This window comes from Hordeum vulgare, chromosome 7H, assembly GCF_904849725.1.
Source record: "Hordeum vulgare subsp. vulgare chromosome 7H, MorexV3_pseudomolecules_assembly, whole genome shotgun sequence".
NCBI lineage: Eukaryota > Viridiplantae > Streptophyta > Magnoliopsida > Poales > Poaceae > Hordeum > Hordeum vulgare.
In genome coordinates this window covers 151,971,332-151,983,176 of record NC_058524.1, presented here as the reverse complement: position 1 = coordinate 151,983,176, position 11,845 = coordinate 151,971,332, and the positions used below count along the sequence as shown (strand labels likewise).

The window sequence follows — 11,845 nt, the reverse complement described above, 5'->3', positions numbered from 1 at the left end:
AACTAATATTTTTGTCCAAGTTAGCAGTTGTAGAACTTTCTGTGTGAAAGTCCTTTATATTAGATTTTTGCTTGTGCTTGTAGAGCTTTTGAATATCTTCTGCCACATATCTTATATGGCATATTTGGGTGGTTGTAGGTACTTTGCATGTAGCTCTCAAACTGCTATGTTGCTGTTTATGGCAGATTGTGTAGTTTTGATGTTTTGATGCTTGTGAGTGCATAGTTGATGGTGTGGTGATATTCCTTGCACCACCCCATCCATACTTGACTGTTTTGTGATAGGGCAACCTGGGAATACCAGAAGTATGCCATTGGAGTGTGTTGTGATGGATTTGACACGTAGGACTCTATTTCTTGTTTCATTGTTTCCGGTTGATCCGTAGCTCCGTTCGTAACGTTCTTTATATGTTTTTGCATCGTTTTCGCGTGACGCATCTATTCATGTCATCCTCATGCATGTCAAGATAGCTTAGGGTGCAGTTCTGTCGAGGAACTTGTATTCTCTTCTCATGCTTGTGCTAGTAGCTAGGATAGAGATGCATGTTCATTTTCATCTCATGCATCATGTGCTTGTTGCATCTTGAGGTGTTGTTGTTCATTGGATGCTATTTTTATGTTGGGTAGCACCGGGATCAGAGAACGAGTACGTAGATCCGGGAGAGTATGTGCGGGACGAACAAGAGCAGTTCCAAGCTGAGGACATCACAGGCAAGATGATATGACCTTGATTCCATCTCTAGACTTGTTATGCTAGATTCACGTTTCCTTCGTCATATGCTCGCTGTCTACCACTGAAATAATTGCCTCCTGATATTGCCATGAAACCCAAACACTTACCCCTTCCGAGCAAATCTTGAATGACTAAGTAGGCTTGCTCAGCTACTAATGTTAGCGTTGCTAGTTGCAGGTGCTTTGTCTCATGTGTTAACACGAGTTTGATATCATTATGTTAAATCTGTTATTTAATTAATGCACCTATATACTTGGTAAATAACGAAAGTCCTAGCCTTTTGCCGGGTGTTTTGTTCTGTTATTGTCGCCTTAGTTCCGGCTACCAGTGTTTGATTCCATAACTGATCGGTCCTAACACGTTCGGGGTTGTTATGGGGACCCCCTTGATAAATCGTGTAGTGTTAAGACTTGTCCGGCAAGACCCAACATTGGTTTTAATTTGCTAATCACTTAATAATAATCTGCATAGGGAATGGCCACCCCGAGGAGTTAATCAATAACCCGGGCCAGTTCTCCTCATGAGTGTTGTTCCCACCTGAGCGATGTCCAGGGCCCCTCTGGTCACCCAGAGGTTTAGCCATCCCGACGTCTAGGTCATCCGTCATGTCCTGAGACTTAGATACGCGACTCTTATCGGGGTCGTCGACACGACGGAAGGTCCTGCTAGTCTTGTCTTACCTTAGCGATATATCTTGCGTATAGGAATCCCGGTGAAGCTTTGGTTCTCCCAGAGTTGAGGTTTTCCTCTAAGGAATCGGACGAGATCACGAGATTCGTGATAGAGGATTACTTTGCGGCCCGTGACCGTTTGTGATGGACTAGTTGGAGCACCCCTGCAGGGTTTAATCTTTTGGAAAGCCGTGCTCGAGGTTATGTGGCAACTTGGAATATTTCTTAACATCCGGTTATAGATAACTTGAACATAATCTAATAAAATTGCCAACTGTGTGCGTAACCGTGATTGTCCCCTTCGAAGATCTCTCTTCGATCGGGAACACGGTGGGGTTATGATTGACGTAAGTAGGTGAACAGGATCACTTATTGATCACCTAATCATCGATCACTAGTATAGACCACCTTCAATACATGATCTACGTAAGTTAGCCACCATAATGCTTAGGATGCTGCAAGCTAAACACTCAACCTTCCTTACCTAATAACTTGACTAGTTCTGGCACCGAGGTCATAGATTGCTGAGTCCTCGTGGCTCACGGATTCCTTCAGCACACCAACAGGTACAGGTACGCCCGACACAGGTGATCCCGATGGCACGCAGCTTGCGTGGCAGTACGTTGAGGAGAACGACCGCCTGTACGTGAACTATCCAGAAGACCGGGGCGTGGTCGTGATCGTGGGCAAGCATGCAGGGCAGCATAGCCATTTCTCATGTTTTGTAGTCCGTAGGGGAACTACCTTGTTTGAATGCGTGATGTAAACTCTGATATTATTTATGAGATGGCAGTTGAATCCCTAATTGTCATTCTATTATTATGTATGTGCTATGTTACCGTGCTTGCGAAACGCTTAGATGCGCTTCTTTCCTCTTTGGGGCCTCGTTCCCCTAAACCGGAAAGGACCGCATCTTAGTCGTTACAAGTTAAAACCTGGGTGCTAGCTTTGTCTCCCGCTTCTTCTATTTGAATATAAACTCCCACTCGTGTCTTATGAATCTATGTTGAAAAAGTGTATGCTTGGTTAGTCCATGCGGCATGCGGAAAAACCTTGTAGCGAACTTCTATAGAATTTGATTTCACTGAAGTTCCCTATTTTGGAGCACATCTAGATTCCTTTTCGCGTGTTGGAGCTAGCTTGTGGAGGGAGTCATCATTCTGGACGTAGGTAGTTAGATCTTGACTCTATTGTTACTTTTGCCACCTAGAGAACCTATATATGAATATTCTATTTCTTGTCATATAGGTTATCGTTTCTTGACTTTCATATGCACCAAAGTAAAGTCATGATATTTCTAAGAGAAGCTTGGAGATGATTAGAGGTGAGTAGTGCATGAATAATTTAAGGAATGGTTCCAAAGTTTTGCACAAAGTATTCTGTTCTAACATACGAAGGCTCAAATAACCATGGTGCTTTGGAAAATGGTCAAACGAAGAATAGATGAAGATCATCTTCTTGCCCACTACATCTGGAACGATGTTTGTTTATGTGAGAAGAGAATTTACCCGCTCTCATACATGTTGGTATTGCTTTCCTAAGAAGCATCCATGCTAAAGTTTTTTACTCTAGGAACCATCTCTTTGTTTGCTCAAATCTATTTTATAATAATCTTTGTATCTTCGAGTACTTGTCTTGCTCTTGGTTCCCCTGGTCTTGTAGAAACTGTAGGATTGTCTTGTATGCACTTTTGGAAGTGCATTTTTCCAAGGGAGGAGGCTTCCAACATAGTATGTCATGTCCTTCTATGAGAATTATAGGTGTCTGCTATATAGCCTTAGCTGCTTGCTTCCCAAACATAGTTGTTATTAAGTTAGCATTCCAAGCCTTACAATTTGGCAGCCAAAGATATTTCACCCTAGCAGATATCTAGAATACCCTGGTCAAATGATGATGTGATCATAGATTGAGTTCCAAATAGGGCACCAAGGAGAGCTCCAAATAGAAGAAATCCCATCAATTATGTAGTAGGAGTTAGAATAAAGAATTGGGGCACACCATGGCCGAGATCAAATGAATGATTTAGGGATATTAGGATTGGCTCTCCAAACAGAAGTGTCACGAAAATACTTGGATTTTAGGACTTTGAAAATATGACTATCAAGATTTTCAGCAATTCTCGACGTAGTCGAAAGGACGAGGCGTGTATTCATTGTTTGCATATCACTAATGCCTAGACCTCCTTCACATTTGCTGATGCAAATGTCTTTCCAAGCCCCGAGGCAGAGGCCCTTAGAGCTGGGTTCATCCCTAATTCATGTCCACCAGAAAATGTATAGTGATAGTAGTGAGTTTGGCTATAAGCTTTCTGAAAAAATGCTTGACAACAGTAAACAAGGATGAAGGAAAAGACTGAGTTTATAAGATCAAACCTACCAACATGAGAGACTTTATTGGCTTTGTAGCCACTCAATTTGGCCTTGAATTTATCCGCGACAAAGTTGTAAGTTGCAAATGTGTCTTTAGCCGAAAGAATGAAGGGATGACGCAAATGAACGAAGTTTTCATGAGTATCATTGACATGAAAAGTATTTTTGACAGCTTCTTTGGTGTTGATCTGGACATTTCTACTCAATATAATACCAGATTTGTTTTAGTTAATAGTTTACCCAAAACCATTATAAAAGTTTTGAGGGATCTATTGTATATGAGTAGTCTTGGGACTGAAACATGCCCAGAAATGATCAAGTCATCAACAAATAATAAATAATGATGTATATCGTGTGTATAATATGAAGTCCTCCTTGTTTTGGTCACACTCCGTCATTGGCCGCTCCAGCGGGGCCTTAGCATGATGACTCCTTAACAATCTACCACAACAAGGTTTGCCCTCCGACGAGGAAGGAGCGATGAAGACGACGTGTCTTCGACTCGTTTCAATGCTTGTAATTGTTGTTAGGTGGTCTATAAATCTAAACGTAATTTTTTGTTTCTCATGTTTTTTTAGTATCTTGACAGTTGATGAATAGATCAGATTTAGAAAAAAAAACATTGATGCCACTAAAACGGAACAAAGCCGTGTGAGGATGAGGCCATGTTGTGGGGCATGATACCCCACGTTGCATCCACATCTCGGATCTTGTCGTCGCGCCGCCCATGACCCGCGGCAAACCACCTTTTCCAAACGCAAACTAGTCGCGTACACGCAATTCAAGCTGCTAAAACCGCTAGCAGTCGCGTGACGCAAATAATTTAACGACGATGTCTGATCCGGCACACAGCATGCGCCCAGCTGGCTCACTGAACCAGTGTCAGGAACCGGTGGCGCTCAATCCGAGCCGTCCATTTCCGATCGGACAGCAGAGGAAGCATGTCAGGTGGGTTTGGCTTTGGCAGCCCCCTGGCCTGGCGTCCGTCCGGTCACGGGCGATCCAGTCTACAGCCCGAGGCGACACTCCCACCTCAAACCCCACGCCCACAGCTCCACTCACCGGCGGCCGGACCGCCGTCGGCTGCCGCGTGCGCGTCCCGCGTCCCGCCATGTACAGCTCCTACTCCGCCGCCGCCTTCGCCCTCAGGGCCGCGAAGCCGGCCTACAACTACAACGCCCATTCCCCTTACGCCCCGTCGCACCACTGCAGCCAGCAGCACTACGACGGTGACGGTGCTCACCGCGAGCTACTTCCGCTCAACCCTCACCTCTCTCCCCGCTTCCTGCTTGACGGGTACCTCCTCCGCCACTCGACTCACCTCCTCCTCCTCTCCGCGCGGCTCCGCCCCCCGCTCCCGACCCCGCCCCCGCCGCACAGCTGCTGCCACCGGCGTGCGGCCGCCCGCTGCTGCTGCAGCGGCGGTGGCGGCGGTGTAAGGTCGTATGTTCAGCACGTTACTTGGGGATTGGAGGGGCGCGGGCACCGATGCTGCGGGCAGGGCGCTGGACGGTCGGATCTCGGAGTGGGTTGCCGGCGATTGAAGGCGCGGGGATGCGGTTGCGGCAGCTACGGCAGCGGCAGGTTACGTCTCGGCACTGGCTGTGGACATCGGGATACGCCGAGGTTGCTGGGGAGGGCGGTGCGGCAGGAGGTGTGGGAGTATGAGGGTGGCCAGTGGCCGCACAGAAGTTGTTCGATGGAATGCCATAGTGATTGGGATGATGAAGAGGATGAGGATGAATGTGGTCACGCTCAGTGGGAGCTGCCAGGTAAGGCCAGTTTTAGAAGGAAGTGGAAAGAAGAAGAAGATGATATATGTAGAGATTGCCGTGAGAGGAAGGGTGTGGAAAATGAGTACTACGGCGAAGCAGAGTACAGTGGACGGCGGAGGGAAAATAGGGATGTGAATGGGGCACATGACAGGCATCGGTATCATCGGAGGAGGTTGGAGCAGAGGGGTTACATCGACGGCGATGATACCAGGCGAAGAAGTGATGTGATGGAAGGGAGAGACAGGAGGGAGTTTGAGTCTGATGAGGCAAGGAATGTTGGTGCTCGAAGATACAGTGAGGATGACAGGAAACATGACCAGAGAAGAGAAAGAAGGGATTCTGAATATGAGGACGTGCTTGATGCTAGAAGAGTGGGAGCTGGCAGGTACAATGAGGATGACAGAAGATTTGATCGACGAACAGGGAGGATGGATTTTGAAATCGACAGTGGGGATGATGTGAGAAGAGATGGGAGGCGCCTTAGAAATGATGATGCAAGATTTGTTATTCGGAACACAAGGAGAAAGGAGTATATGGAGGAGGATGATCAAGATATGGCTGAGCGTAAGCACTACTCACGTGGTAGGTCTGCATCTGCATTTCATGAGGATGATTCACAGAGGGCTTCGAGTTCAAGGAACACCGTTGATACAAGAGTTGCAAGGGGGAATTCATCCTCAAGGGTGCGGTGGGATGATAATGTAGACCGACGAGCTGCACAGACATTGGAAGATAGAGAAGGACGCTATTCTTCCTTAGTTGGTTTGTCAAATGATGAGAAAGCTGAGTATAATTATGATGATGCACGAATTTTCAGGGTAAGAGATTCCAGGACAGGAACACAGGATGTCAAGGTTATAACCGAGGATGATACAAGGTTGAGTTCCGGTTCAAAGAACTCTTCCATTATGAAGCACCATAGCGATATAGATCGGAAGGTAGCAGCACGAAAAGATGAAACAAAGAAAAGCTCACTAAAGGTAGCGGAGTCATTGTCAGAATTCAGAGGTAACAACACTGAACTGGATTCTGCAACGCGGATTAATCAACTGGAAGATAGAAGAAACTACATTGATAATAAGTCATCTTCTCTTCAAAGTTCTGTAAAGATGGCTAGTGACAGTAGAAGACAAATTGATCAGCATGATGTGGTGGATCAGCAGGTTGTCGCACTCACCGACTCAAGGACAAGCACAGAAAAGCTCACAGATATAAAGATGGATAGTAGTCAACATGTTAGCAGGGCCTCTCACTCACAGAGAAATTATGATGAAGTTAACCAGATGGATATCGATGATAGATCTACCTCCGTAGAAAATATAACTCATATTACAAGAGACAAAAGGAGGTATATAAACCAGCAGGTGATACATGAAACGGATGTAGATGTGCAGAATGTTACACATGTTGATGTTTCCACGATTCATGCTAGTGATATCTCTGCCTCTAGGAGCTCACAAAATCATTCTGAAACTAGATCAGATGTAAACTCTATCTCTAACATAAGTCTCATTGACCGGGCAAGGGGTCAGCAAGAACAAATCCATCAAAACAAGGTCATTGCTTGCGATAATACAATAGTCAGGGGTTCACAGAGTCATCATGACACTGGAGTGTATGGTCAAGTTCACTCGGCTTCAGTTATTGACAGCACAAAAGAGATGCAAGAACAAGCGGAACTTACTAAGGCCCATACTAGCAATGCTGCTACAACAAGTACTTCAGAAAGCCATATCCAAACAAGAATATATGATCGATTTCAGCCATCCTCATCTGTAAACACTGTTAGTAGTGTGAAGGAACAAATTGATCTTACTAAGATCCACTCTAGTGACACTGCGGGTGTTAGCAATTCGCATAACCGAAGCAACAATGAAGCTTGTAGGACTTCAGTGCTCAATATTGTGGAGGCAAGGGATAGCCGTGACGAGAGTGAGCTGCAAATAACACAAGGTTCTGGTATTGACAGAAGCAATCAAGTTGGGGCCACATTTTCTGAATCCTCTCAGGATTCTAGAGAAAGACTGACAAGAGTAGAAGAAACCGGGAGATTAGTGCAGCATAACACAGTTTTGAACTCGCAGCATACAGGCACCAGCAGAATCTCTGATGACAAAGATATTACTAGTTTGGGGATCGAGAGCACCGAAGAGGCATCTACCATTAATGTAGATATGGAGCAAAGAGGAACAATACTGGGAAGGTCTGAAACTACCGCAAGAGAAAATATACAAGGTGGTTCATCTGCCAGAAAGTCTGTCAACGAAAGCGTTTTAGCATCAGCTTCTCGATTAGAGAAATCTTCCACATTTCACGTAGGGCAATTCGTTAGTGAGCTCCAAAGAGGAGTCTCAGATGCAGGTACTACAACAAAGAAAACCGAGAAGTCCATAATGGAAGGTACAACGAGATCTTCATCCAGGTCCAGAATGAAGGGACCATCAGATGAAATTTGGGATGTTCAAAGTACTACTTCTCAAGAGACCTTTAAGACGGCCGATAAGGAGGAAGGGTCCTCAGCTGATGGAGGTACCAACTCAGCCTCTCAGACACCCAAAAGTGAAACTGCTATTGCTAAAAATGTTCACAAATCACTTTGGGCCTATGTTGCAGACATAGTCCGTCTTGGTTGGGTTAAGCATGGTGAATCTCATGACTCTACCAGCAAATCATTTAAGAAAAGTTCATCCAGTAATTCTCAGAGGTCGGAGGGTTGGTTGTCAAGTCAGGGGCATGATAATGACGGTATTCAAAAGAGAAATTGGGGTAGCAAACAAAATGATCATTCATTGATGAAGTCACACAGTGGAGAATCAGAATCTATAGTAGCATCAACGCTAAAGGATGAAAGCTTGCCTACCGGTACACAAGGTTTGCAAATATCAGGAGCTGGCAATGTACCTGAAGTAGGTAGATCCAAAGGAGAATTCGTACCCAAAATAACCAAGGATGATGTGCAGATTTCAGGGGAGAGAGCAAAACAGTCTGAAGTGGGTGCATCACCCAAAGGAAATACCATGGGAAGCTCAGCTGAGGATAGCATATCAACTTCGGTAGATGTCACAGTAGGACATTCACCTGAACATGAAGCTGGTAGTTCATCCGGAATCTCAACTCAGGGTTCCGCTGAAATTAAATCTGGAAAAGGAGTCTCAGCCGGCACCTCTTGTACGTCCATCAAAGCTAAGGAAGCTGGTCGCAGTGAAGATGCAGGTAGCTGGAGATATGGACCTTCAGTCGATATAACACCTTACCAATTTCCCCAGACCCAGGCAATGGTACCACATGAAAATACCTCATCTGCTTTCTTAGAATCAACAGAATTGCCTACTGGTGGTTCCACTGGGATGAAAGAGAAGATTGTTGAGCATAAGGCCCCTGAAGTTTTAAGAACAGAAGAGAAAGATGCTGAGCTGAAGAGGAGAAAGATTCAGAGAAATAAGCAGGTATTGAAGGAAACGTTTGATGAATGGGAGGAAGCATACCAGCATGATGCTAAACAGAGAAAGACTGATGAACTATTCATGAAGGAGGCTTTACTTGAAGCTCAGAGGGCTGCAGATATATGGGAAGTGCCAGTTGGAGCTGTGCTAGTACATAATGGTGAAATTATTGCTCGTGGTTGCAATCTGTAAGTATAGTATATAGTATAATACTAGTATATTATAGTACGATGTAGCCAACTGTTGGCAAAAAATTCTGAAATCTTAACTTTGTGTCCAGAGTTGAAGATCTCAGGGACTCAACTGCACATGCTGAAATTGTTTGTATAAGAGAAGCTTCTAGCAAACTTAAGACGTGGCGCCTGGCGGTACTATTTCACACCCAATACCTTTTTCTTTTTCTTTTTCTTACTCAATCCTGTCAAAGCATTGCAAAAAAATCCATTGCCCTCCTATAGTCCTATTAAGTCATTTGCTTTGTTATATTGATTGTTATTTATATTTATCTGGTGCAAAATCATCTCAAACTTGACATTTTGGAATTGGATATGGATAATTGATGAAGCACAGTAATTACATGTGTATGACTCATAGTTTCAGACAGGTCCATGTCCTTGGTCTTTGCTTGATGTATTGTCTGTAATTGATGTTCGTTGTTTTTGAAGTTCAGCAAGACTATTGCTTTTCAGTTATCACGAGCAATGTGCATGTTTCTTTTTTGAAATTTCTCATAATTTTTTTTTATGAAAATTTGTGTATGCAAAATTCCTCAGTTTTGTGAATCCTTAGACTAAGTTACATATATATCATCCTTTCCACAAATTCGCTAACTAAAACTAATGCAGGATACAACACTTTATGTGACACTGGAACCTTGTGCAATGTGTGCTGGTGCTATTCTTCAAGCAAGAGTTGACACTGTAGTATGGGGAGCCCCGAACAAGCTTCTTGGAGCCGATGGAAGCTGGGTTAGGTATGGGAAGTATACCATATTACCATGTAGCACAATATCATAGTTGGTTATTTATTTATACCACAATATTTTGCCTTTAAAATATTGTTATTTGCATTCATCTGGCAATTTAACTTTTCAAGATGATATTATAGTTCAGATGCTGGGCTGTAGTTACTCGATTTCTGGTCTTAGTGAGTTAAGGAGAAAATCCTATTCATACCCCCCCCCCTCCCCAACACGCACAAATACCTGTTTTCCACGGCCAAAAAGGATTATCCATGTACTTTATTGGTTGAATAATTACACCACCACCTTCAAGGTATTCCCTAGTTTTTTGTACAGAAAAACTACAAGGGAGGCTCCCGCAATACAATAAATAGAAACCCAAGTTCGAGTCAATGAGAACTTGACTCGAGGTGGTGGGATTGTACAGTTAGTTGGAGTGCGATGGCATGGTGTATCTTGTTAGCCTTTTCTGAATGTGGAAGGGGATAATATGGCCTTTCCTTTCTATCAGATAAATACCATATGCCAGCACCATAAGTTAGCATTTATTCATTAGTGCTAGCTCAAATGGTTATTAGGCCGCATGTGGGACGTGTTGGAGAAAAAAGGTGAAGCTTGTTGCCATGATGCTGTTTGTACCCATCTACTTTGTAATGCTAAATACCCTGATTTTCTATAAAAAAGGGAAGGAAAAAACAGTAATTCCTCACTCGTCCAAGCAAGTAAAGAATCTATCAGACGATTTGCTTTTCGTTAGCGATTTGACTTTGCATTTCATTCTAGTATGGGGACTTCAGTTAGACATGCCAGTTGATACATAAGATTAAATCACCTACATATAGTTCTCAGAGTCAAGTCATGTGCAAGTGGGCTGCTTTGGATAATGGGCAATGGCTTTCATCATCATATATGTAGTTATGTACTGTGGATTCTATAAATCTCATTCATCAGAGACATGAAAACATAAGAGACTGCCGCACTTGTTTCATAGGCTTTTCCCTGGAGATGGGCAAACGAGCACATTGGATCCAGCAAACCAGAAGCAAGCTGCCGGGCCTGTCCACCCGTTCCATCCAAAGATAATTGTAAGGCGCGGTGTCCTCTCCATAGAGTGCTCAGAGATAATGCAGCAGTTCTTCCAGCTGAGAAGGAAGAAGAAGAGGGCAGAGTCGCCACCTCGTGCGCACTACTCGGGGCATCGCCACCATCCGATCAAGTTTTTCACCAAGATGCAACACATGTTCGGCACCGTTTTCTGTTTGTAACTCTTTTCTTGTCCCAATTGTATGTAGTTGTAGGCTCAGCAGCTTTCACATTCAACCCTTCAGGGCATCTATGCAACGTCATCCTTGTTTCCTTCTTTGGATGTCAAGCTTATGTATCATTTTGTGCATCGATATTTTTTTTGTCCGTTATGTAGTAAGGGCTATTTAGATGTAATACAGGAAGTTCTCTGGCAGGTTTCTGTCTACAGAACCTGCAAATGATCGCTTTTGGAGAGAAAGAAACTTAGAAATGGTCTTTTTTATTTTGTACTAGCAGCAAAAGGGTAAAAAAAAAAGAGTACACGGTTATCATTGAGATAGTTCGATATGGATGTCTAAATAACGGAGCATGATCGTTCTCAGCCACTTTAGTAGATGCAGAGTTGCATCGGCGTGGAGACGCATGTAGTGTCATAGTGTTGTGCACCGGTGTGGACATGGCTTCTACGTGTTCCTTGGGTACATCCAGCATTGAAGCCACACCAAATTCTTGGCGGGCACATGGTTTCTATTCCTCGCTAGAAAGAGGCAGACACTAATGATGACCCACAGAGGGATGGCTAGGAGAATACATTATCCCGATGCCTCTCATACCTATGAGTCAGGACTTGACATCATTATAACTGTCA

The 11,845-nt window shown here is 44.1% G+C and overlaps 1 protein-coding gene across 1 annotated transcript; it reads left to right on the top strand.

The window, feature by feature from the left end:
* The first annotated feature begins 4,589 nt into the window (after positions 1-4,589).
* LOC123411743 (tRNA(adenine(34)) deaminase, chloroplastic) lies at positions 4,590-11,307 on the top strand. Its single transcript, XM_045104708.1, has 4 exons — positions 4,590-9,178; positions 9,271-9,358; positions 9,836-9,963; positions 10,943-11,307. The coding sequence occupies exons 1-4, from the start codon at positions 4,605-4,607 to the stop codon at positions 11,214-11,216; spliced, it is 5,064 nt and encodes a 1,687-aa protein (XP_044960643.1). The 5' UTR covers positions 4,590-4,604; the 3' UTR covers positions 11,217-11,307.
* The last annotated feature ends 538 nt before the right edge of the window (positions 11,308-11,845 follow it).

Coding starts and splice junctions, on each gene's coding strand:
- LOC123411743 (XM_045104708.1), top strand. CDS start 4,605: ATGTCTGATCCGGCACACAGCATGCGCCCAGCTGGCTCACTGAACCAG. Junction 9,359..9,835: donor TTAAGACGTGGCGCCTGGCG/GTACTATTTCAC, acceptor AAACTAATGCAG/GATACAACACTTTATGTGAC. Junction 9,964..10,942: donor GCCGATGGAAGCTGGGTTAG/GTATGGGAAGTA, acceptor CTTGTTTCATAG/GCTTTTCCCTGGAGATGGGC.